This window comes from Coffea arabica, chromosome 9c (genome assembly GCF_036785885.1).
Source record: "Coffea arabica cultivar ET-39 chromosome 9c, Coffea Arabica ET-39 HiFi, whole genome shotgun sequence".
Classification (NCBI taxonomy): Eukaryota; Viridiplantae; Streptophyta; class Magnoliopsida; order Gentianales; family Rubiaceae; genus Coffea; species Coffea arabica.
Window position 1 is genome coordinate 40,923,562 of NC_092326.1, and position 24,791 is coordinate 40,948,352.

Below are 24,791 nucleotides of genomic sequence, written 5' to 3' on the forward strand. Positions count from 1 at the left end.
GATGATAGTGTATACACCGTCAGTGTAGGAAAGATTTACTCTTAAATCAATTCATTGTTTGTTTAAAATTGGCAAGTCAGCCCGGCAGCCTGCATTTTATTAAAAAAAAAATTTGCAAAGGCTGCAATAAAAAAGGGAATTAGCTCCAATATTCCTTGTGAGGAAAAGACGTGGCTTTTCTGCTAAACCAATGAGATTTTAAATTTGACTCAACCGGAGAAACAACTTACTACAAAATAGGAAATGAAAAGATTGCTTAAAAACAACAAAAAGGGCGGACCATAAAGAAAAGAAAACGAAAGTACAAAATTTTTTTTTTGAGATAACCTTGATTGTTTCAAACTGGGATGCTATTTGGTCGTGATAAAATGTGAGCACCTGATTGTTGTTTCAAACTGGGAAGTGATCTTTGCAAGAGACGAGCATTCATCTTCCGATTATTTTCAACATTTTCCGTTTTTACATGTCCTCTCACTTTAGGCTAAAAGTTGCAGGGCCCATCCCACCGGCAAAGGCAAAAGGCAGCAGCAGATGGGTCGCGGCAAAAGCATGAGGGAAATTACCGAATATTAATATTTTTCTTTTTGGGCTTTTTCTTTCTGTTGATGAGAGTTCTGATGGGATTTCGTCAGAGATGTCGTTGCTGGAGAGATAGAGGAGCTTGAGGTTGAGGCAGCATGTGAGAGGGTTGAGGGTGCCATTAAGACGGTTGTCTTGGAATGAGGAGGCGGAGCAGGTCAAGGGAGGAGAGGGAATCGATAGGGCCTCGGAGTTACCATTAGAAATACCTGAAATACCCCTACTTAAGTGTTCAATTAGAAGCTTTATCGAAATTACAAAGTGGCGCCGCCGCGGTATTCCTCAATTGGAACCGATAAGTAAGTATAGGGATTAAATTGGCCAAAAAAATTAAATAGGGATCAAATTGACAGTAAAAAAAAATTTGGGGACTAAATTGGCCATTTTCCCTAATTAATTTTGTAGTTATATTACTAATAATTAGTTGTATTGGCAAACACATAATTATAATTTTGAAGAAAATTAGTTCTACTGTGAAAAAAAAAGGTGAGAAGTGGGAATTTTTTTTTCACTTTATATATAGAGGGATATCAAGGATATAATAATGATTGAAATTATGAAACACTATGTACATATGTTTCATAATCTTGCGTTTTCTCTCCCTATTATTATCTGATCTTCTTGCCACTTCCCACGTCCTTGCCTTTTCTCCAATCATTTTTGTTAAAAAATTATTATAGGTTGCATAGGCATGTCGTGGATTTCTATGGTGTTTTCTAGCAATACTTATGTTCCAATATAATTTTCAAAAATAGAAGGATAAAAGAAATTGTGTTATATGAAAACTGAAACATGAGATACATTATATATAGGGTTACATTATTAAAAAGACAAGTGTTTTTGCTAATGACCCCCATAAATGAACAAACTTCAACTACAACAGAAATATACAAATCCCTTATTACAGCACTAACACAACTGTAATTGCAGTTTTGATTGATTAGTCCCCTCCCTCCTCAGGCGTCGTTCATTTTATAGGTAATGCAACATTTCTTGGAGGGGGCTTCTGCTTCCTTACATACTTCCTCGCCCAGACATGCTTCCCATTGATGGTGTACTTGGCTCTTCCGCCTCCCACCACCGCATCAAGAACTGAGGCTGACCTTGCAACAATTCGGGCGTACAATATTTGCTCATTTGGTGGAACTTCTTGCGTCTGAATGGCTTCGATGAAATCTCCAAATTTCCTGTCAACAGATGAAGCATTTGACAATGGAAAAGATCTTTGACACACACACACACACACATAAAACTATATTTTTGAACACGTTTGCACAATGCAATGCAACTAAAATATTTCACGCTCTCGGGCAAATTAGTCAATGATAATGCCCCCAAAACACGTAATCAAATGCAACAAAAGACAAATTGAATGATCCAAAAATCAACTAAAAGTAGGAGAGACAATGGAAGTAATAACAGATGATAAGAGATACCTAGTGAAGAACTCCCTAACTTCAGTTTCTGATATGGGGTAACCCTTGGAGAAAGTTAAGAAGATTGTCCTTTCATCGGGGGAGACTTCATCATTCTCCTCCACCAAATCATTCAGGCTGTCCAACCTGTGACACAGTTCATTTTCCATAATCTGATCTTCTGTTAACTGTACTGATCCAGTAGGCCGCATACGATTATATGAAGGAAGCCAGTATGGATAAGCAGCAGCAGCATCAACATTAACAGGTGGCGTTTGAACCACACTCACCATCACCCCGCTCCCCATAAAATTTGAACTATTTCCAACATGATAAAAAGATGAACTTTGGCCAACTTTATCCCCCGATGGCAGATTGGGGTTTCTAACACCACCATGGCTTCGCGAGAGCATCGTTCCAACTTGACCAAAAGACGAAGAAGTTTCGCCAACTTTCTCCACCAATGGGGTGTTGGGGTTTCTAACACCACCATGGCTTCGCGAGATTGTCCCAACTTCACCAAAAGATGAAGAAGTTTCGCTAGATCCTTTTAGGCCCGCGGGGACGAGCAAGTCGTGAAATGCCCTGGAACAAACTTCCCCGATCATTTTCGACACCCCACGAAGAACCCCAATTCGATTCTCGTAGAAGTATTGAAAGCTGATGTTTCTCTCCACAAAACTAGGGAGCAACACCAGTTCATGTGGGTCTTTTTCTCCAAAAGGGAAAGAATCACTTTCCACACATTTGAGACACATCACGCTTTCATCTGCTAATTCGCTCATGAGCGTTGCTGGCAAGGACAACATTTGGTTCACCAAGGTCAAGTTGTCCACGACTTCTTGTTCTAGCCATAGCCAAAACGCCATGAGTTGCACGGACTCGGATGGGTCTCGACCCAGGTTAGTCATCAAGCGAATGAACAACTTGCGGTCGATGGAATGGAAGGAGTTGAATTCTTCATCATTTACTGAAGAGGAAGCTGTGGTGTAAAGGAGAGGAAGAAAGGATACCATTGTTGATGTTTGGAAATGATAAGATGATTTTTGCAGTAAAAACTTCGTGAAAGAAAAGGCAATACAAATCAACTTGTCTGAAGATATAAGGAAGGCAAGAGGTACAAAAGGTGGCTGTTGGGAAACGACTTGGATATACAGGGCAGCATTTCTAATTCTGCGGTACCATTACCAAGAGGCAGCCACTCCAAAACGTTGCACACTTCCAAAATTTGGCAAAATTTTTTTTTCTTATTTTAATTTGTTTCTGAATAATACCAAAGATATTATCAATTTAAGCTTTTTTTCATGTATTGCCTTGTTTGTGAGCTATTGGATGGAATTTTCGCGATGACATCAAAATGGGTAAGAAACATTTTTAAAAGATAAATGCCTATGGAAAATCTAAAGTGTAAAAAACTAAAAAATTCTCTGTGATAAATTTAATATACGGAAAAATCTATCAGATTTCAAAACATACATTACGACACCTTATACTTTTGAACTAAATTGTAAAGGTGACGGAATCCGTTAAAATTAACGGGAACGGATGAAATGACAAAATACCCTGATATAACCAAGCAAAAGGTAGTTCAACAAAATCATTTGTTTCATTCTCTAGAGAGAGAGAGAATTGGGGGTTAAGGGGTAAAACGGGTATGTTTGTTAAAAATTAGGTACAAAAAATTTATTTTTAGGGTTCAATAAGTCATTTTCGTTAATTTTAACGGATTCTGTCATCTTTACAATTTAATTCAAAGTATAAGATGTTGTATTAAAATTACGGGAGATATTCTATATATTAGGTTTAACATAAGGGTTTTTTTTTTGTTTTTTATCCAAATCTAAAAGGTCCAAAGCAATAAGAGAAAGAAAATAAAGGAGGAGAACTCTGCATCAGCATCTATCCATCTTGCGTTTCTTTTGCTGCCATTTATTACTAACCTTCTTTGGTGTTTTAAAAATTATTCATCCGCTTCTAGCCCAGGTCCACTTACCAATTTATCGTCCTTCTGTAATCTGTATCATAATCGGCATTCGTTCATTATCAGCTTTGCGTTGAAGTCTTGTCTTGGAATTGCATGAATCTGGCTATAAAATTTTTAATTAAGACAGCGGTAATGTACACTTTTTTTCCCATCTCCCTCCCACAATGTTACAACTGTAGAATCCGGCCGCAAACTAAACAAAGCTTGAAGGGGAAATTTTTACCACCTTGGTAAAAAATATACGTGTAGGAATAATTTCAGGCACCACCCCTAGAAGTTTAATTAGGACTATTTCACATTAACGCTCTGTTTGATAATCCAATTCAACAATTAAAATTAATGGATTTAGATATTAACATATTCAGATACGTTTGATAACAAAAAAAATTGAACATCTCAATTAATTAAGTGACACTGAATTTTTTAGGCAAAACTTGTTCCAAAAAATAAGCAATAAAGTATTCACCTATCACTTAATATGATATATATTCAAATATATGAAATTTATTACTTAACAATTTAATAACTTAATGGATTCAAATTTCATATTACAAATTCGAGTTTTCAAATTTTAATTTTATCTAATGCACCCTAAGTTTGTTTAAATTTTCAAGATTATAGTGACCGACCTCAATTTAAGTTTCCTTAGAATATTTAATTTTTGTAAATTAAATAAGTTCTATTTTTTGGGGATAATTTCATAAACTTTCCCTAAGGTTTCTATCAATTTCGCTGAACTTCCTTGAGGTTTTAAAAATTATACTTACCTCTCTTGATTTGATACTTTTGGTAACCAAACATTAGACTTGGTTAAAAATTTATATAAACCCTAAAATACCCTAAGTTTGTAAAGTTTATATTACTTTCCGAAACAATTGAAAAATATATAGCACAAATATGAAGAAAAAGCAACAAGTTTTCAATGCCTATATTTATTATTTAATAAGCAATTATTACAATAGTTTTATTACTATAATAAGTTATTGTATATGGTGCTCTTTTGGGATACATATTCCTTCTAAATTGAAGAAGAAAGTATAGTTATAATTCTTTTAGACTTATAAATTTTTTATTTGTTGGAACTATCATAGTTCAGTAGTAGTGTTGCACAGTTTCTTTTTAAGTTATTTCTGCCTTTGATACAAAGAAAAAAAGATCAGAAAAAATTGGATCACATTCAAAGTTATCCAAAAAAAAAAAAAGATAACTAGTTCAACATCTAATAAAGATAGTGACTAGAGCCAAATTTATAGTTTATTGTTACGTAGTTTTACACGCAAAATATTAAAAAAAAAGGAGTAAGAAGAGAAAAGGAAAAGAAAAATAATTATAAATCCTATTCTTTCTATATGCATACCTAACAAGGGAGTTCTATTAAAATGGTAAAGCCAATATTGTCATTTTTGGTGGGCAAGGGAGATAAGTGTAATTTTTAAAATTTCAATGGATCTCAGTGAAATTGTTGGAAACTCTAGGAGAGGTTTCTAAAATTATCCCTTTTTTTTAATTTCCCATCTTTCTCTACACACTTTCTATCCCCAACTATTAAACCCAGAAATCGAATCCTAAATCTGCCAGAAGAGAGACTCTAAAAACCCTATCCTGATCATTGGGTCAAAAGATTTGTGAAAATGACGTGCTTTTTTTTTCATATATTGTTTTCAGCATGGGAGGATTGGAACTTAAATAGTGGGGAGGGGCCAGGGAATTTGAACCCAAAATTTCAAATTTCTAGGAATGTGCTTGAATAACTAACTCGTGAACGGAGCATAATTTTTGATAATTTCATATTGAGGGCGTTTCTATTGAGTATTGAACACAATGTAAAATTTTCCTTAAACTCTGGAGTTGAATATGTACAATAGGAAGTACTTAAGTCCTTTGAAATAAGTATCCAAAAATTTTTCGCTTTTAATAATTTTGCCATTCAACACTTTTTTTGGTAAAACTTTCCCAATTTTCTAGTTAGAGAAAACAGTCTGACAATTGGATAAACAGAAGTGGTTACATTTTTACAGCATGACAAGAATAAGTTTGAAGTAAAATTTAGCTTGATCTTTGGAAATTCATGGACCAAATATGTCAAAGCAACAAGGAAAAATGTAATTTTAAAAACAAATAATCACCAAACTGTAAATATACAGAATTGTTAAGAGAATAGCTTTTATGGGATTCGAGTGGAAATGAAATAACGTGATCTAGTTTTTGCTTTCAATGAAGAATTTTATGTGACTCAACCTGGCTAATAGATTAAATTGCCTTTTTCTTTTTTGCGGTTGCAAAAGTAAATGGCCTTTGAATATTTTTTTTGTGTTAAAAAAAGGAATACCTATTCTTTGAACAGTGGAACTGTGGAAGTTTCAAACTACAAAGACCAATCTTGGGTGATTTTAACATGTATGTCAGTTTCTTTCTTTCTTTCTTTCTTTCTTTTTTTTTTACTTTTCTATCTTTTCATCTAATCTACTCGCTATTAGAGGTGGCAATTTGGATTGACATCCATTTATCCATCCATATAATCCATAATTAAATGGATTTGGATTATCCATTTATGGTATTGGTTTTAAATGGTTGACCAAAATAAAATCATTAAATTAAATGGATTTATATGGATTATCCACAAAAATCACATATATCCATTTATTTAAAAACCAAATAAAAGTAGCCAATCATGATCAAAACTTGCAAGCAAGAAATATATGACAGTGTAATCCCCCATGCTCCCCAATCATGCGGCGGACCGCATCAACGAACTCAATTTGGGAACCCCCCCGCCCGCCCGCCCCTTTTTGGTGCCCCACCATAACCTTCCCTCCTATTGCTAGCTGGGTTCCCTCACTGTTTCTTTTATTTAAACCCAGAAAATTTTCCAATCACTAGTTGTATTTGAAAGAATATTATAAATTTTTTGTGACATGACATGTATGAGATAAAAAAAAAATTAAAAATTATATTTATGATATAGGTTAAATAACATTTGAAAATTTTATTTATAAATTACGGTAACCAAATTAGACCAATTGTTCTTAAATTAGACCAAAATACTACCTAAATTCTTAAATGAAAAATCTAAGTATTTTGCCATCTTTCTCATCCAACTACACCTAAAATTTACAAGTACATAAAAAAGTATCTTCATATTACAAGAAATGGTAATACAAAAAAAAAGTAACCAAAATATTTAAATGGATTATAAATGGATAATTGATTTTTATTTAATCCATTTAGATCCATCCATTTAGATCCATTTATTAAATGGATCTAAATGGATTGGATAAATTTCATCCACCATCCATTAAGTCAAAACCAATTATGAACCATTTATCCATATTACCACCTCTACTTGCTATTCAGTCCAACAAAAACATTTATACACGGAGTATAACATTTCAAAGCTCCATTAATTGGAAATAAAGGAAAATATATAAAGATTACAAGAGCAAAGTGCTTCATTCAACTTGATGTGCCACTTAAATGACATCAAAACAAAAAACATCAAGTCCCAGCATCGGAGCCACAATTGATCGAGGCTATGTATGTTTCTTCTTATATTTTTTAGCCCATACTTGCCTCCCATTGATGCTGTACTTTGCTTTGCCACCTGCTACAACCACATCAACCACGATAGCCGAGTGAGAAATCACTCGTGCATATAGTGGTTGTCCACCCGGTGCCACTTCTTGCATGTAAATTGCTTCTATAAAGTCACCAAATTTCCTAGGAATAACACGCAAATTGTTAATTAGCTCATCAATTAACTTAGCGAACAAGATAACAAAGTGAGAGAAGAAATTGACAATTACCTAGTAAAGTAATTTCAAAGTTCCAATTCAGAAATAGGGTATCCTCTCGAGAAGGTTAAGAAAATTGTCCTATCTTCTAGTAGGGCGTTGTTTAAATTACCGATGACACTTAAGAAGCCAAACTTGTCACTTAGTTCCCAGCTGTGGGGTTCCTTCTGCACTTCTGACGAAGCCTTGTCAGGATCCTGGATTCATCATTAGGGATTATACACTCGAATTTGGGGAAAAGAAAGTACAGATAGGAGAGAGAGCTAGAGGAAACAGAGCAGAGAGAGAGAGAATGAGAAATAGAGAGAGAAAGAATGAAAAGAATGAGATTCTGTGATTATTCTTGCATGTGATTTCTGTTGAATGTTTACGTACAAATAAGTGTGGCTAACCGACTCTAACTAATCCTAACTAAATCTGATACGCATGAAATGCCACCGTTCCACTTATTCTGAGTTCTACTAATTGATCCTAAAACGACACCGTTGCACTTATCCTATTTCCCTACTGATATGTTTGATTGGTTACAAAACGATGCCTCATGATGGCTTAACTTCTGCATCCTGACATTGCCCTCCCCTTTTAACAGTCTTGTCCTCAAGGCTGAAACTGAGGAAATTGTGCGTGTATGAAGTCTTTGTCTTCCCAAGAAGCTTCTTCCTGATCGAGTTGGCACCATTTGATGAGGTATTGTATCACTAACTGTCCATTTCACATGATCACCCGCCGTTGCAGAATGGATTCTGGTTGTAGAGGACATTGGTCATCAGTGTCAATCTCAGGCAGTGTAGTTGAAATGGGTTGTAGAGGTCCCAATTACTTCTTAAGCAAAGAGACGTGGAATACGGGGTGAATCTTTGCCCCTGCAGGTAATGCAAGACGATAAGCCACTGGCCCTACCTTAGCTGCCACTTGGAAAGGGCCATAGAACCTTGCAGACAGCTTGAGGCACTTCCTGATAGGCATTGACTGCTGTTTATAAGGTTGCAGCTTCAGGAAGACCCGGTCTCCCACCTCAAAAGTTCGTTCAGTACATTTCTAGTCAGCAAAGAACTTCATCCTTTGTTGTGCCTTGAGTAGGTGATCCCTGATGGTGCTAGAGATCCTCAATCTCTCCTGGAGTAGGTGGGAAGCTGCTGTTATGATTGTGTCAAAATGAGGTCCTAAAGGCAATGGGATAGTCTGGTACCCATACAAGGCTTCAAATGAGGTCATTTGCAGATTGGAGTGATAGGAAGAGTTGTACCACCATTCAGCTAGTGCTAGCCACCTATTCCAGTGATGGGGTAATTTCCCAGTCATGCATCTCAGGTAGGTTTCGACACACTAGTTGAGACGTTCAGTCTGTCCATCAGACTGAGGGTGATAAGCTGAGTTGTAACTCAATTCCGTGCCTAGTAACTTGAAAAGCTCCTGCCAGAAAGCACTTGTAAAGATCCTATCTCTATAAGATACTATGGATTCTGCAACCTGAATATGTGATCCATGAAGAGTTGAGCTACTTGCTTGGCAGTGAATGGATGAGCTAATGCAAGAAAATGTCCCACTTTGGTGAATCTGTCAATCACCACCATCACTGTGTCATAGCCTTGTGATTCTGGTAGACTCTCTATGAAGTCCATAGTCACATGAGTCCAAGCCATACGAGGAACAGGCAATGGTTGCAATAGACCAGGGTAGTGTACATGCTCAGATTTGTTCCTCTGGCATGTATCACAGGCTTGAATAAGTCTGATAACATCCTTCTTCATAGTAGGCCAATAGAACAAAGCTTTTAACTTCTGCTAACAGCCTTTTTGTCCAGAGTGGCCTCCAACTGCTGATGCATGGAATGTTTGGATGAGCTTGTCCCGCAATCCACTGGTTGAGCCTACATAAAGTTTGCTATTGTACTTCAGCAATCCCTTGTCCCACTCAAAAGGTTGGTGAGCCTGAGGGTCTAGCAGTAGCTATGAAATAATGTCCTGGCATTGAGAATCTGATTCATAGCTTTTCTGGAGTTCTTGTATCCACAGTGGTTGGATAGTAGAAAGGGCAAAACAAGATCCTGGCTGAGTAGACGGTTCTTGAGTCGTCCCATGTAATCTTGACAGTGCATCAGCTACCTTATTTTCTGTTCCCTTTTTGTATTGAATTTCATAGTCCAGCCCCAACAGTTTGGCTAACCATTTGTGCTGTAGTGTTGTAGTGAGTTTTTGATCTAACAAATACTTTAGGGATTGATGATCTGTCTTAATAATAAAATGATATCCTACCAAATAATGCCTCCACTTGGAAACTGCAATCACTAATGCTAGTAGTTCCTTCTCATAAGCTAACAGCCCCAAATTCCTGGGAGACAAGGCCTTGCTCAGGAATGCAATGGGATAGCCTTCTTGCATCAGTACAGCTCCAATGCCACTCCCACTAACATCAGTTTCGATTGTGAAAGGCTTCTGAAAATCTGGCAGTTTGAGAACAGGAGCAGTACTCATAATACGTTTCAGTGATGTGAAAGCCTTCTGCGCTTCCTCATTCCAACAGAAATTGTCTTTCTTGAGCAACACAGTAAGTGGTTTACAGAGGATCCCATAATGCTTGATAAACCTCCTGTAGTAACCAGTTAACCCCAAGAAACCTCTCAGCTTTTCAATTGTACTAGGGACAGGCCAGTGTATAATGCTTTCCACCTTGGACTGATCCATGGACACTACATTCTCAGATATGGTGTGACCAAGGTAGTCCACAGTATGTTGTGTAAATGAGCATTTCGATTTCTTAGCAAACAGTTTGTGCTCTCTTAACACAATCAAGACTATTCTCAGATGTTCTAGGTGTGATTCCAACGTGGGACTGTATATTAAAATATCATCAAAGAAAACCAACACGAATTTCCTTAGATAGGGTTGAAATACTTGATTCATAAGGGCCTGAAAGGTTGTAGGTGCATTAGTCAGTCCGAAAGGCATTACTAGAAACTCATAATGGCCACAATGAGTTTGGAAAGCAGTTTTGTAAGTGTCCTTGGATTTGACTCTGATCTGATTGTAGCTAGAAGTGAGATCCAACTTAGATTTATACCTTGAGCCTGCTAATTCATTGATTAACTCATTTACGTTTGGAATAGAATAGTTGTCTTTGATGGTCATTTCATTCAGGCGCCTGTAATCCACACAAAAACACCATGTCCCTTCCTTCTTTTTAACCAACAGCACTGGTGAGGCAAATGGACTGTTGCTATGATGATAACCCCATGCTGCAACATGTCTGTGACCTGTCATTCTATCTCACTCTTCTGCGAATGAGGGTATGTATATGGCTTCATTTTAAAAGCCTGGGATCCCTGTTTTAGAGGTATCTCATGATCTATTTCCCTGGAAAGAGAAAGATCAGAGGGCATCTCAAAAACATTAGCAAATTCATCAATGATGCCTTGAACCTCAGTAGGCATATCCCCCTTCTCTGATTGCGCATTTTGTCCCATCCTCATTTCCAGACACATCTGCTTCTTATATTCAATAAAATTCCTTAGATTACTCCCCCTAATAAGATTCAAGTCACAATTCCCAGCTTGTCCCCTTAGCTGAACTACTTCACCTTGATTGTGCAGGAAGATGGTTAACTGGTGGAAATCAAAAGTAATGAGACTAAAGCGAGTTATCCAGTCTACTTCCAAAATGATATCCCAGCCACTCAGGTCCATTACTTTTAAATCATAGCAGAATTTGTACTGATTGATCTCCCATACCACCTTAGGACATATGGCCTTACTAGTTACACAAGCTTCATTCCCTACTATTACAGAGAAAAGTTCAACCATTCGATAAGGAACATCAAAGGCAATTACTTTTTCACTGCTGATGTAGCTGTCTGAGCTCTTGGTGTCAACTAGTATTAGCATTTCTTCCCCATCTAGTTTCCCTACCAGTGTTATTGTCTTCCTTTGCAATGCATCTGACAATGTATGAAGGAACATTTCCATGATTTGTCCAGGATTGCCCGTAGCTTCATCTTGTTCACCTACTGCATCCTCAAACTCAGAGTCCTTTTTCTCTTCTGTGATCAAAAGATTTAGGTAACCTGACTTGCACTGATAATCTTGTCCAAATTTTTCTCCACATTTGAAACAAAGTCCATTGCTCCTTCTGTACTGTAACTCTTAAGCTGATAGCCTTTTAGGTTCAGTATCTGCAGCAGAAATCGGCTTCCCTTTGAATGAGGTATTCCTGAAGGTATTGATAGAAGGAACTTTATAGTGAGGACTATGGCTCTGTTGTTGGGCAGGACTCCTGGAAATTCCAAACCTGCCTTCAGGCGCCATTTTCCAGCTTCTGACCTGGAGTTTCAATGCATCTTCTTGTAGTACAGCCATCTCAAAGGCTTCGGACAAGGTTGCAGGTTTCAACATTTTCACCATTGTTTTAATCTCGTTCTTGAGTCCACTGATAAAGCTAGATACAAAGTATTCCTCTCCTAGGTGGGGATTCTTAAGCATTATGAGGGTTTTGAGCTCTTCAAATTTTTCCTGATATTCCTCTACCTATCATAATTGTTGCAGTTTATTAAATTCTTCTACCACATCCCTGCCACTCCTGTTGTCAAACCTTTTATACAACAGTTCTACGAAGGTTCCCCATACTAGACCTGGTTTCTCCAGTTTTACTCCTTGGAACCAGTTATCTGCCCTTCCCTCTAAGTACATTTCTATAACTTCCATTTTATCAGGAATTTGATAGTTTAAACAATACTTGTTGCATTTTCTAATCTATTCCCTCGGATTCTCCCCATTGAACATAGGCAAGTCAATTTTTGGAGGATTAGAGACCAAGAACCTACCTACCTATTTCCTTGCCATCCTGTTGTTATCAGCTCCTACTGGTAGTCTCTGATTCAATGGTGGAGTGGGCAATAGCGGTGTTTGTTCAATCCTTAGCCTATCTTCCTCTGATACAGCTTTCTCCTTGTTCATCAATGCCTTCATAAAGGTGCTGAGTTCTTGCTTCATTTCTACTACCAGACCTTCCATCCTTAGGTTGCTCCCTTTTAATTCCTTCCGGAACTCCTCCCTCATCCTCAGCTGCTGCGCCGCGAGGCTTGCAATCCTTCAATTACTTCCTAGAGCCTGAGATCTTGCTTCTTGATTTGTTCCTCCAAGATCTTGAACCTGGTGCTTTCTGCCATGGAATTCCACTTCCTCCAAGGATCCGTCCTGCTCTGATACCAAATGTCAGGATCCTGGATTAAGCATTAGGGATTATACACTCGAATTTGGGGAAAAGAAAGTATAGATGGGAGAGAGAGCTAGAGGAAATAGAGCACAGAGAGAGAGAGAGAGAATGAGAAATAGAGAGAAAGAATGAAAAAGAATGAGATTCTGGGATTATTCTTGCATGTGATTTCTATTGAACGTTTACGTACAAATAAGTGTGGCTAACCGACTCTAACTAATCCTTACTGAATCTGATATGCATTAAACGCCACCGTTCCACTTATTCTGAGTTCTACTAATTGATCCTAAAACGACACCGTTGCACTTATCCTATTTCCCTACTGATATGTTTGATTGGTTACAAAACGATGCCGCATGATGGCTTAACTTCTGCATCCTGACAAGCCTGCACATTTTCAGCGGGCAAAATCTGTTGTATGTTAAGCGCTCTGCCAGGAGGTATTGGATAAAATCCCTGCGCAGGTGGAAAAATTGGAAAACCAATAACAGGAGCATTATATGGAAATTGAATGACATGCTTCCCTTTTAAACTGTTTACTCCTCCAATAAAACAGATGGATTTATTGCCAAATGTTGTTGAAATTTGCCTATCACCAATATTAGTACTGAAGCTAGTAGATTCATTACTAATGCGATAGCAATTTTTTTGGCCATTTGCAGCTGCCAAGGTTCTTCCATCGCCATTAAAAGGACAAGTTCTTTTATTGCCATCAGCTGCCGTAAGATTTCCATTTCCTTCCTTATCAACGTTGCATGACCGAGTTTTGTTGATAACAGCTCTTGCAAAAGAATTGGATATTCCACAATCATGCGACCAACCAACTTCTCCTGCACTATCTGTTGTCAAAATACTATGGCGCCTTCCAGACACTCCAGGAAATTTTTCATCAACAATTTTTTCAAGGATGTCTTTGAAAGCCCTAACATAAACATCTTTTACCATTTTTCTCACCCCATTAATCACAGTAAATCGGTATTCATGCAAAAATTCAAGACTAATGTTTTCGCATACCAATTATCGGAGTAAAACAAGCTGAAAAACACCATCTCTAAAGGGTAAGATCTCACTCCCAATGCATTTCAGGCACACAACGCTCTCATCTGCAACCTCATTAAGTACTGCAATAGGCAGCTTCAACAAGTGAATTATCAAATTCATCTTGTCACAAATGACTAATTCTAGCCACATCCAGAACCCAATTACTTGCATGGATTGTTCAGGGTCTCTGCGAAGATCGAAGATTAGGCGCGAGTTGTCGCTCCATCGAGTGAAATGCATTGAATTGGTCATCTGTAATTTCAGGGCAAAAATAAGTGAAAAGTGCACCGGTAGACAACGACATCGTTCAAGGTTGAACCAAGTTAGAAGTTTTTCTTACGAAGAAAAAAAGATTAAATTTTGTGAATTTATACTAGATAGGATATAAGGTTTATGTAGACAGTGTCTCTGGAAGGAGGATAGTTGGGTGCTTCTACTTGAGAAACGTTGTCAGGCTTATATAGATGCAAATGTAGTTAAAGGCCATTAAATTTGAGCACAGAGTTTGTTGAAGAAAAAGCTAACAAAATAGGTGGATTTAATGCTTTCATATGCTTACTCATTTTAATAAGCTTACTCACTTGCCATTTTATATATATAGGTGCATTCATGCTCACATAATCTCAACTAGTTACATGCATTGGCAATTAAAATTTTTCTAAATGTTTTGATCTTGTTGCCATTGCATATAGCTTGAAAGATTGGAGTTATCTAAGATTTTTCTTTTTTTTTTTTTGGAATGGAAGAAACAAAATTGTTGTGATTCACTTTTATACTACCGAATGTACCTGAAGTTTGAAATTTGTGGACACAAATACATGTAGAATTACTAACTTAATTAAGTCAAGCTTCGACCAAAATAAATATGCTAGATCTTTGTACATGTAGGAAATGTCCTTTGTCATGGATCTATTACCGCAACAACTACTTTGACAAAAAAAAAAGATATTTCTAAGTATTGAGTCTTCTTAATTTTTTTTTTTTGTTGAAAATCTCCTACTTACAATCTCTCTCGCCTTACCACTCCAGTCAATCCTTCCCCCAGTCTTCTTAACTTATATGATGTTTGACGGGTAACTAGTGTTAATTTTTTAATAAATTAAATAAAGTAAAAGAAGTTATAAATGACAGGATGAATAAATGTGATTGCGCACATCTAAATGATAAATTAAATATAAACTATGTGTGCTAAAAAGTGTTCACTAATTTTTTGATCCATTTGATAGGTAATGATATCAATGATACCTAAGAAATAAAAAAAATGTTAATGATATATGGAAATAGTTGCATTTCTTTATTTTACTATAGTTAATCTACAAGAGCAATAAATATAGCTAATTCAGTAGTGACAGTTGCATACCACAATGGTATTTTCCAACTCAATACTTCATTAAATGCGATGAAACAATAGATAGGGATTGTAAGGGAATAACACTCTCGAGACATAGGCCATAGTGTTCTGCGACCAGGCTCCATGTACGTAATCAATAAAAAAGAGGATGAATACTTTTTACCTGATGTAACATGGGAGATGGAGAGAAATTCAGAAAGGAAAAAGGATAGAGTAACTTTCATTTGGTACTTTGATTCTATACCAACTGCTTTTCATCTTCTACTTTGAATTTTCTAAATTAGAATTATGGTGTTCAATTGTCATTTTGCATCAGTGTAAGTACCTTTGGTGCTTAGCAGATCACATTAATATTCATATCATTTTGAGAAAGAGAAAAATCCATCAATAATTATTGTGCTGAATTATGGTGTTTGTGTTTCTGGCCGGTTTTATTATCCTTAGACATTATAAATTGCACAATGGTACGCCAAAAATATTGAGCCATCTCAAACAAAATGTCTGTTACTGATAAATGTACGGCTCTGTTTCGATCAAGGAGTTTTTCAAAAATTAGTTTTCCAAATACTATAAAAATTTTTAAAAAGTATTCTAAAAGGTATCCTAAAAAGTAGTCTAAATTTTTTTAATGTTTAAAAATATTCCAAAATATATTTTAAAAACTCTACTACTCTTAAATATTCCAAAATATTTTCTAAAAATATCCCAAAATATATTTTAAAAACTCTGTTACAGTAAAATTTTTCAAAAATACCCCAAAAATAGTTAATCCAAACGCAGCCATCTCAAAGAGAGAAAGAAAACTCCATCTTCAAATTCAATTCTTGCTTGAATCCTTGAAATTTCATCCAAAGCTTGCAAACCACTCCATAAAAAATGACATTTAGGAAGGATTAAGGACTTTGGTGGAGAGATTTTGGAGGAAAGGGAACTTTTGGTTGCATTTCACCTTAGGGCTTGAAGGTAAACATATCAAAAAACCATATTTTCTTTTATTACTTGCATATGAGTAGATTTAAGGTTTGATTTTGGTAGATTTCATGGAAAATTTCCTGGTTTGTGTGGTGGTTGGAAAATTTCAACTTTGAGTGAGAAATTTCAGCTTTGATATTTGATTTGAGTTTGGGTATGATCTAGTAGTTTTGCCATGTGAATTTTCTAACTTTTATATGTTATTTTGGCTTCATTATAGATATTTTCAGCTTGTAGAGGTGAATTTCAGCTTAGGATTAACATTTTACAGCTTTATTATGGTTGTTTTTGAGTTAGATAATTGTCTATTTTAGATGGCTTTGTGGCCTTAAACAAGTGTCCTTTATAACCTATGACGTGTAGTCTTGATTGAGGATGGTTTGCCATGAAAATAAGTATTGAATTTGGAAGGGAAAATTAAGGAAATAAGGGGAGGTGCTACTGAAATTTTTGTTACTTTCTTTCTTGTGATATGAGTGATGTTAGAGGGGTGATTTTAGGTTGGTTTGGACTTAGGTTACTTATGATTGCTTGAGAGCACCTTGATAGTGACGTATAAGCTGAATTTTATCAAAAATCATGTGTAAAACAAGAGGACAAGTAATAGTTTCTTCTAGCATGCTTTCTAGTTTCATTTGTCCAACTTGAAACTCGAGATTGGTTGTTTTTCTTCTTAAAGTTGTGTGTATATCTTACGTATATTTTGCTAAGTTTCATGGGTTATAAATATCTAATTTTTTCTCTTTTGGTCTCTTACATCTTTTGAGTCTAAGTGTTTTCTTTTCACATTAATAACTTACTTGAATCATAACCCTAGATGACATTTGGATATTCTTCGATTGGCACTTTCAAGTTTGTCTTTGAATTTTGAATTTTGAGATGCCAAACTTGGATAGGCGTTTAGCTCATAGTTGAGTCTAAAATGTGCACTTCATTAACCTAAGTTTTGAATGGTCGGATCATGACATCTTATCTTGGTTACTTTTAGGGTTTGACGGTGAAAACGAGTACAATCCGGGATTGAACGTTTAGCGTTACTCTATTTTAAAAAGATGAGTGTATCATTTGCATAATTTGTTGCTTAAGTGAGTTGCTTTGTGACTGAGATATATGATTTGTATGACTGTGATTTTGGTTTAATCTGAGTTGGATGAGTTTGTACATTCAAGTTGCTCTGCGTGGAAATTAAGTAGACCAATTCGTCAAGTTGACTTTATCACACTCGGTCCCACTTGACTGTTTGACGGGTTCATAGTTCATTTGAAATATGTTATTTGTGCATGAATTTGACGTCGTTTGGAACTTAATATCCAATGACCACACTGTGAATTTGGACCCAAACCTCATTGTTAGTTAATCGACTCGAACTAGCAAGAATTTGGTCGGGATAGATTAACAGGCCATGAGGAAAACTGTCACTGATTCACTGAGTATTGGATTCTTCTGATATTTGGTATACTCGAGTATTACCACCACTGTTTCTATTTGGTATTCGGGTTCGGTAAGGGATATAATTGGTGGACGGAAACTGGTGTAAAGCAGGGATTTTGCGATCAATGTTTCTGCTTCTCTAAACATTGATGGAGTGTCAACAGGTTTGGATCAAACTAATGCGACTAGGAATTTGGTTCTTGAGAGCCAACTGCATCTATTCACTTGAATCACTCTGAGTTAATTAGTTGTGGTGTTTACTTATCTCTCTAATTGGTGCTTATATTTGATAGTTTAAAGTCCAAACTATGTGATTTTCTATTGCATGACCCTGTGGTACCTCATTGAGCGAAAACTCATTCCGTTATCCTTGTTTTTATTTAAGGGGCGAAGACATGGGCCAAAAATTTTGGGAAGAGTTTGACCTAGTTTTAGTTTTTAGGCATTTTGTTCGAACTCCTCTGTATTAGTAAACCTTACATGTATTTGTATAAAATTGAATATTTTGGTTTGTACTTTAAGTTTGAATCGTTAATGACTCTATTGTATATAGTTTTAGGTTGACAATTTGAAATTAATTGTGCGTTTTAGTACTTTCTGTGAATTTTTGAATTAGTAAGTCCTGGTGAGAATTGGACAGATAGTCCGCTAACTCTTAAGGTACGCCCTAAGGGAAAGTGGAACTATCACATACAGTATCCACGGAAGTTAGATCCCTTTAAGTGTCATCCTGATCGTAATTTTTTGGTAGGCAAACAAAAGATTGGTAAAATCATTTTTGTCATAATTAATGACCGTAGAACGTTTCAGTTTTGGCTACCAATTAATAGCTGCCTAATCTACTTTGTGACAATTTGCCTCTTAGAGTGCTTAAGGCCTCTAAGAGTAAGTAATTCAATATTTTTTTTTCTTTTCATAATATTGCCATTCAACATGCTTTTGGTAAAACTTTCCCAAAGAAAAGAATCTAACAATTGGATGCAGAAAAGGGGGTACAATTTTTCTTTTTTACAGCATGACAAGGATAAATTTGAAATTAAAATTTAACTCGTGCTTTGGAAATTTATATTTAGTTGAAATGGACCAAATATGTCGAGGAAACATGGAAAATTGTAATTTTCAAAGATACAAATAATTAATAAGCACTAAATATACAAAATTATAAAAAGTGGAGCTTTTTCTGTGCTTGAGTGGAAATGAATTAACATGATCTAGCTTTTGTTTTCAATGAAGAATTTTATGCGACTCGACCTGGATAATAGAGTCAATTGCATTTTCCTCTTTGTGGATTAAAAATTAAATGGCCTTTGAATAGCTTCAAGAAAAAAAAAAAGGAATAGTTATCCGTTGGACAGTGGAAGTTCCCAGCTACATACACTTATCTTGGATGATCACAGAACATGTATGTCAGTTAATTTTTTTTGTTTTTTGGCTTTTCTACTTTTTTTCTTTAATCTACTTGTTACTGAATACAACAAAAGCATTTATTCATAAAGCTTAACATTTCAAAGTTCCATTAACTGAAACATAAAGGAAAAGATATAGATTACAAGAGAAGTGAGAAATTCAACTAGCTGTGCCACTTCAACTAGAATTGGGTATTCCATAATCATGTGACCAACCAACCTCTCCGGGACTAGCTGTTGTTGAAATGCTACCAGATCCACCACAAAACTTATCATCAACAACTTTTTCAAGGATATTTTTGAAAGCCCTAAGACAGACATCTCTGACCCTTCTTCTCACCTCATTAATCACAGTTAATCGATATTCATGCAAGAGTTCAAGCCTAATGTTTTGGAGTACCAATTTTGGAAGCAAAACAAGCTCAAAATTACCATCTGCAAATGGTAAGATTTCACTCCCCATGCATCTCAGGCACACGACACTTTCATCCGCAACTTCTTTAAGTTCCTTAATAGGCAGCTTCAACAACTGGATCACCAAATCCTTCTTGGTGCAAATTACTAATTCTAGCCACATCCAGAACCCTATGACTTGCATGGATTGCTCAGGGTCTTGGCCAAGATCAAAGATTACGTGCGAGTATAATTGTCTCTCCATCGAGTGAAACACGTTGAATTGTTCATCTGTAATTTTAGGGCAGCAATAAAGGAAAAGTGCACTGGCAGACAATGACATTGTTCAAAATTTGACCAAGTTAGAAAATTTTCTTAAGAAAGAAAGAATATACTCTAGATCAGATATAGTGTTTTTTTTTTTAATTTTTTTTTAGTGTAAGCAGAAGAACTCGAATCCGAGACCTCTTGCTTACGGTCCCTCAGCTTGCTTAATTTTTTTAATTTTATGTAGACGATGTCTCGGCAAAGAGGACAGCTGGGTATATCTACTTGAGAAATGTTTCATGCTTATATAGATGCAAATGCCGTTACAGGCCATTGAATTTTGGAAAAGAGTTTGTTGAGTGAAAACTTAAAAAGAGCGGTGGTATTTAATGCTTTCGTACATGGAAAGTTTAAACTTTTTTCTCGGATTAGTTAGTTTACTCATTAATATATTTTTTAAACTTTTTTTCTTTGTAAGTGGGATGGTTTGGACTCAATACCTCATACTTAAAATTCCTCTTATATTACCACCCAACTCAACCCTTCCTCCGTTTACTCATTAAGACCCTATTTGATAACTCAATTCAACACTTAAATTTAATAGATTCAAATCTTATTATATTTAGACGCTTTTGATAACTAAAACTAGAACATTCAAATTCATTAGGTGGCATTGAATTTTCTAAACAAATTTACTTAAAACAATAAGTGATAAATTATTCACTTATGATTTAATGTGATATAAATTCAAATATATCAAATTTAGTACTTATCAATTCATTATTTTAATAGATTTAAATTTCAGATTTCAGACTTCAGACTTCAGTTTTTAAATTTCAGTCTTTTCAAATGTAGTCTAACATGCGTATTCACATCCCCATATTATATGGGGAGGAAACCATCCATCCAACCCTTAAATATTCGCTTTGTGCAGTTTTGACCCCTTAATTATAAACCTTGAACAAAAAATGTGTCAACTTGAAGGACTTCGACCAAATTTACGCGTTAGTGATGGTAGAGTGAGGAGCAAAACCGACCAAACACAAAAACCAATAGTGTTACTAAAATAGTATAGAGGGCACAACAGTGCTCTGAAAATATTTTTGACTCATCTTTTAAGTTGCCTTTTTTTTTGTGCAGTAAATTTTGCCCCATCATTCCATCACCACTAACAAGTAAAATTGACAGAAATCTTTGAACTTGGCACTTATTTTGTTCAAGGGTTTCTTTGAGAGAATTTATAATTGAGGGGTCAAAATCATATAAAGCAAATAGTTTAAGGACGGAAAGGATTGTTTCCTCCTATGTAGGTGCATTCGTGCTCGCATAATCTATATAGTGACATGTATTGACAATTAAATTTTTTCTAAATGTGCTGAGCATGTTGTTTGTACATATATCTTGAAATATTGGAGTTATTCATCAAGAACAGAAATTTTGAATGAAGGGAAGAAAATTGTAGTGATTCACTATTACTTTTTTGAACGTACATGAAATTTGAAATCGTAGCCACAAATACATGTAGGAACACTAATTCAATTTACTCATGTTTTTGACCAATATAGCTACAGCAAATTTGGAAATGTCCTTTATCATGGATCTATTACAGCAACAGCAAATTTGGTAAAAGTATTTAGTCTTCTTTACTTATATTGTACGTGTTCGATGGAAACCAGTGTAAATAATTTATTACTGACGTGGTTTATATTTGATATAAATGAATACTCTCTATTCATGCAACATAAAAGCTAGAGAGTCGAGTCGAGTCACTTAAAGAGTAAATGAAAGACCACTTTTGGTTTCAAAATGAAGGGCAAATGTCAAATCTATACCAAGATTTTGGGTTCCAAAAACTCTTGAACTTGAATAAATTTGTAAAAGATTTGGAGCAACTAGGATGCCAGACAAGATAATTGATGTTTATCCTCATCACTAAAATCCACGGACTACTGCAGCATTCAGTCTTAAATCCAAAGATGCTTCAGCCCTTAAAATGTTCCAAAAGCTAAAACCGATAAACCAAACAAACATCCACACCATAAATGAACAAACTTCAAAAACAACAACAGAAACACTCAAATCCCTTATTACAACACTAGCACAACTGTAATTGCAGTTTTGATTGATTAGTCCCCTCCCTCCTCAGGCGTCGTTCATTTTATAGGTAATGCTACATTTCTTGGAGGGGACTTCTGCTTCCTTACATACTTCCTAGCCCAGACATGCTTCCCATTGATGGTGTACTTGGCTATTCCGCCTTCCACCACCGCATCAAGGGCTGAGGCTGACCTTGCAACAATTCGGGCGTACAATATTTGCTCATTTGGTGGAACTTCTTGCATCTGAATGGCTTCAATGAAATCTCCAAATTTCCTGTCAACAAATGAAACATTTGACAAAGGAAAAGATCTTTGAAACACACACACACATATAAAACTATATGCATGATAAAATATTTAAATAAAAGTTAAATGTTTATCTTTGATATGTGATATCACCTTTCAGTGGTTATGGAATGTCGGGCTTGTAGGGAGTTGAATACAAAAATATCATAAGGAAGGAGTCAATTAAGTTTTATTCTCAAGTACCAAACATCAATTAACAAATTAATCAAGTTTGTGTCCAATATTTTTTCTAGAGAAATTGTCAATAATACTGCACACACGATCCAGTCCAGCAAAAACTAATTGAACACGGTTGCACAATTTTTCACTCCCAAAATTTTTCACGGGCAAATTAATCAATGATAATGCCCCGAAAACATGTAATCAAATGCAACAAAAGACAAATTAAATGGTTCAAAAATCAAATAAAAATAGGAGAGAGAAAATGGAAGTAATAACAGATCGATGATAAGAGATACCTAGTGAAGAACTCCCTAACTTCAGTTTCTGATATGGGGTAACCCTTGGAGAAAGTTAAGAAAATTGTCCTCTCATCAGGGGAGACTTCATCATTCTCCTCCACCAAAGCATTCAGGCTAGTGTTCAACCTGTGACACAGTTCATTTTCCATAATCTGATCTTCTGTTAACTGTACAGATCCCATAGGCCGCATACGATTATATAAAGGAAACCAGTATGGATAAACAGCAACAGCAGTAGCATTAGCAGGTGGGGTTTGAGCCACACTCGCCGTCACCCCGCTCCCCATAAAATTTGAACTATTTCCAACAGGAAAAAATGATGAACTTTGGCCAACTTTCTCCACCGATGGCAGATTGGGATTTCTAGCACCACCATGGCTTCGCGAGAACATCGATCCAACTTGACCAAAAGATGAAGAAGTTTCGCCAACTTTCTCCACCAATGGGGTGTTGGGGTTTCTAACACCACCATGGCTTCGCGAGATTGTCCCAACTTCACCAAAAGATGAAGAAGTTTCGCTAGATCCTTTTAGGACCGCGGGGACAAAAAACCCGGTTCCACCGGTGTTTTTGTCGAGCAAGTCGTGAAATGCCCTGGAACAAACTTCCCCGATCATTTTCGACACCCCACGAAGAACCCCAATTCGATTCTCGTAGAAGTATTGAAAGCTGATGTTTCTCTCCACAAAACTAGGGAGCAACACGAGTTCATGTGGGTCTTTTTCTCCAAAAGGGAAAGAATCACTTTCCACACATTTGAGACACATCACGCTTTCATCTGCTAATTCGTTCATGAGAGTTGCTGGCAAGGACAACATTTGGTTCACCAAGGTCAAGTTGTCCACGACTTCTTGTTCTAGCCATAGCCAAAACGCCATGAGTTGCATGGACTCGGATGGTTGTCGACCCAGGTTGGTAATCAAGCGAACGAACAACTTGCGGTCAATGGAATGGAAGGAGTTGAATTCTTCATCATTTACTGAAGGGGAAGCTGTGGTGTAAAGGAGAGGAAGAAAGGATACCATTGTTGATGTTTGGAAATGATAAGATGATTTTTGCAGTAAGAACTTTGTGAAAGAAAAGGCAATACCAATCAACTTGTTTGAAGATATAAGGAAGGCAAGGGGTACCAAACGTTGAAATAGGGCAGCATTACTAAGGGGCAGCCACTCCAAAACGTTGCACACTTCCAAAATTTGGCCAAACAAATTATTATTTTAATTTGTTTCTGAAAAATTCCAATGATTTTATCAATTTAGTTTTTTTTTTTCCATGTCTTGCCTTGTTTGTGAGCCATTGGATGGAATTTTTGGGATGACATCAAAATGGGCATGAAACATTGTTAAGATAAATGCCTACGGAAAATCTAAATGGTCGAAAGCAGTAAGAGAAAGAAAATAAAGAAGGAGAATTCTGCATCAGCATCTATCCATCTTGCGTTTCTTTCGCTGCCATTTATTACTAACCTTCTTTGGTGTTTTTAAAATTATTCGTCCGCTTCTAGCCCACCACTTTCCAATTTATCGACCTTCTGTAATCTGTATCATAATCAGCATTCGTTCATTATCAGCTTTGCGCTGAAGTCTTGGAATTGCATGAATCTGGCTATAAAATTTTTAATTAAGACAGCGGAAATGTACACATTTTTTCCCCATCTCCCTCCCACAATGTTACAACTGTAGAATCCGGCCGCAAAGTAAATAAAGCTTGAAGGGGGCTTTTTTACCACCTCGGTAAAAAATATACGTGTAGCAATAATTTTAGGCACCTCCCCTAAAGTTTAATCAGCACTATTTCACATTAAGGCTTTGTTTGATAATCCAAGTCAACAATCAAATTTAATGGATTTAGATTATAACATATTTAGATGTATTTGATAACCAAAAAATTGAACATTTGAATTAATTAAGTGGCACTGAATTTTTTAGCAAAATTTGCTCCAAAAAATAAGTGAAAAGTATTCACCTATCACTTAATATGATATACATTCAAATATATCAAATTTATTGTTTAACAATTTAATAATTTAATGGATTCAAATTTCACATTTCAATTTTCTGTTTTCAAATTTTAGTTTTATCTAATGCA

The 24,791-nt window shown here is 36.0% G+C and overlaps 3 protein-coding genes across 3 annotated transcripts; all 3 read right to left on the reverse strand.

The window, feature by feature from the left end:
- Window positions 1-1,546: 1,546 nt before the first annotated feature.
- On the reverse strand, window positions 1,547-3,010 carry LOC140014246 (uncharacterized). The gene is made up of 2 exons (XM_072064686.1): window positions 2,016-3,010; window positions 1,547-1,766 (listed from the first exon to the last, which is right to left on the reverse strand). Exons 1-2 carry the CDS (start codon window positions 3,008-3,010, stop codon window positions 1,547-1,549), a joined length of 1,215 nt encoding a protein of 404 aa, XP_071920787.1.
- A 16,266-nt stretch (window positions 3,011-19,276) lies between these two features.
- On the reverse strand, window positions 19,277-19,913 carry LOC113709047 (uncharacterized). Its single transcript, XM_027231797.1, has 2 exons — window positions 19,398-19,913; window positions 19,277-19,291 (listed from the first exon to the last, which is right to left on the reverse strand). Exons 1-2 carry the CDS (start codon window positions 19,911-19,913, stop codon window positions 19,277-19,279), a joined length of 531 nt encoding a protein of 176 aa, XP_027087598.1.
- Window positions 19,914-21,769: 1,856 nt separating this feature from the next.
- Window positions 21,770-23,728, reverse strand: LOC140014247 (uncharacterized). The gene is made up of 3 exons (XM_072064687.1): window positions 22,701-23,728; window positions 22,046-22,210; window positions 21,770-21,842 (listed from the first exon to the last, which is right to left on the reverse strand). The coding sequence occupies exons 1-3, from the start codon at window positions 23,726-23,728 to the stop codon at window positions 21,770-21,772; spliced, it is 1,266 nt and encodes a 421-aa protein (XP_071920788.1).
- Between the last annotated feature and the right edge of the window lie 1,063 nt (window positions 23,729-24,791).

Excerpts from the sequence above, each read along its gene's own strand:
- LOC140014246 (XM_072064686.1), bottom strand. The coding sequence starts at position 3,010 with ATGGTATCCTTTCTTCCTCTCCTTTACACCACAGCTTCCTCTTCAGTA. Across the intron at positions 1,767-2,015 it reads GTTAGGGAGTTCTTCACTAG|GAAATTTGGAGATTTCATCG; the intron begins GTATCTCTTATC and ends ATCTGTTGACAG.
- LOC113709047 (XM_027231797.1), bottom strand. The coding sequence starts at position 19,913 with ATGTCATTGTCTGCCAGTGCACTTTTCCTTTATTGCTGCCCTAAAATT.
- LOC140014247 (XM_072064687.1), bottom strand. The coding sequence starts at position 23,728 with ATGGTATCCTTTCTTCCTCTCCTTTACACCACAGCTTCCCCTTCAGTA. Across the intron at positions 22,211-22,700 it reads GTTAGGGAGTTCTTCACTAG|GAAATTTGGAGATTTCATTG; the intron begins GTATCTCTTATC and ends ATTTGTTGACAG. Across the intron at positions 21,843-22,045 it reads AAGCATGTCTGGGCTAGGAA|CTTTTGGAACATTTTAAGGG; the intron begins GTATGTAAGGAA and ends TATCGGTTTTAG.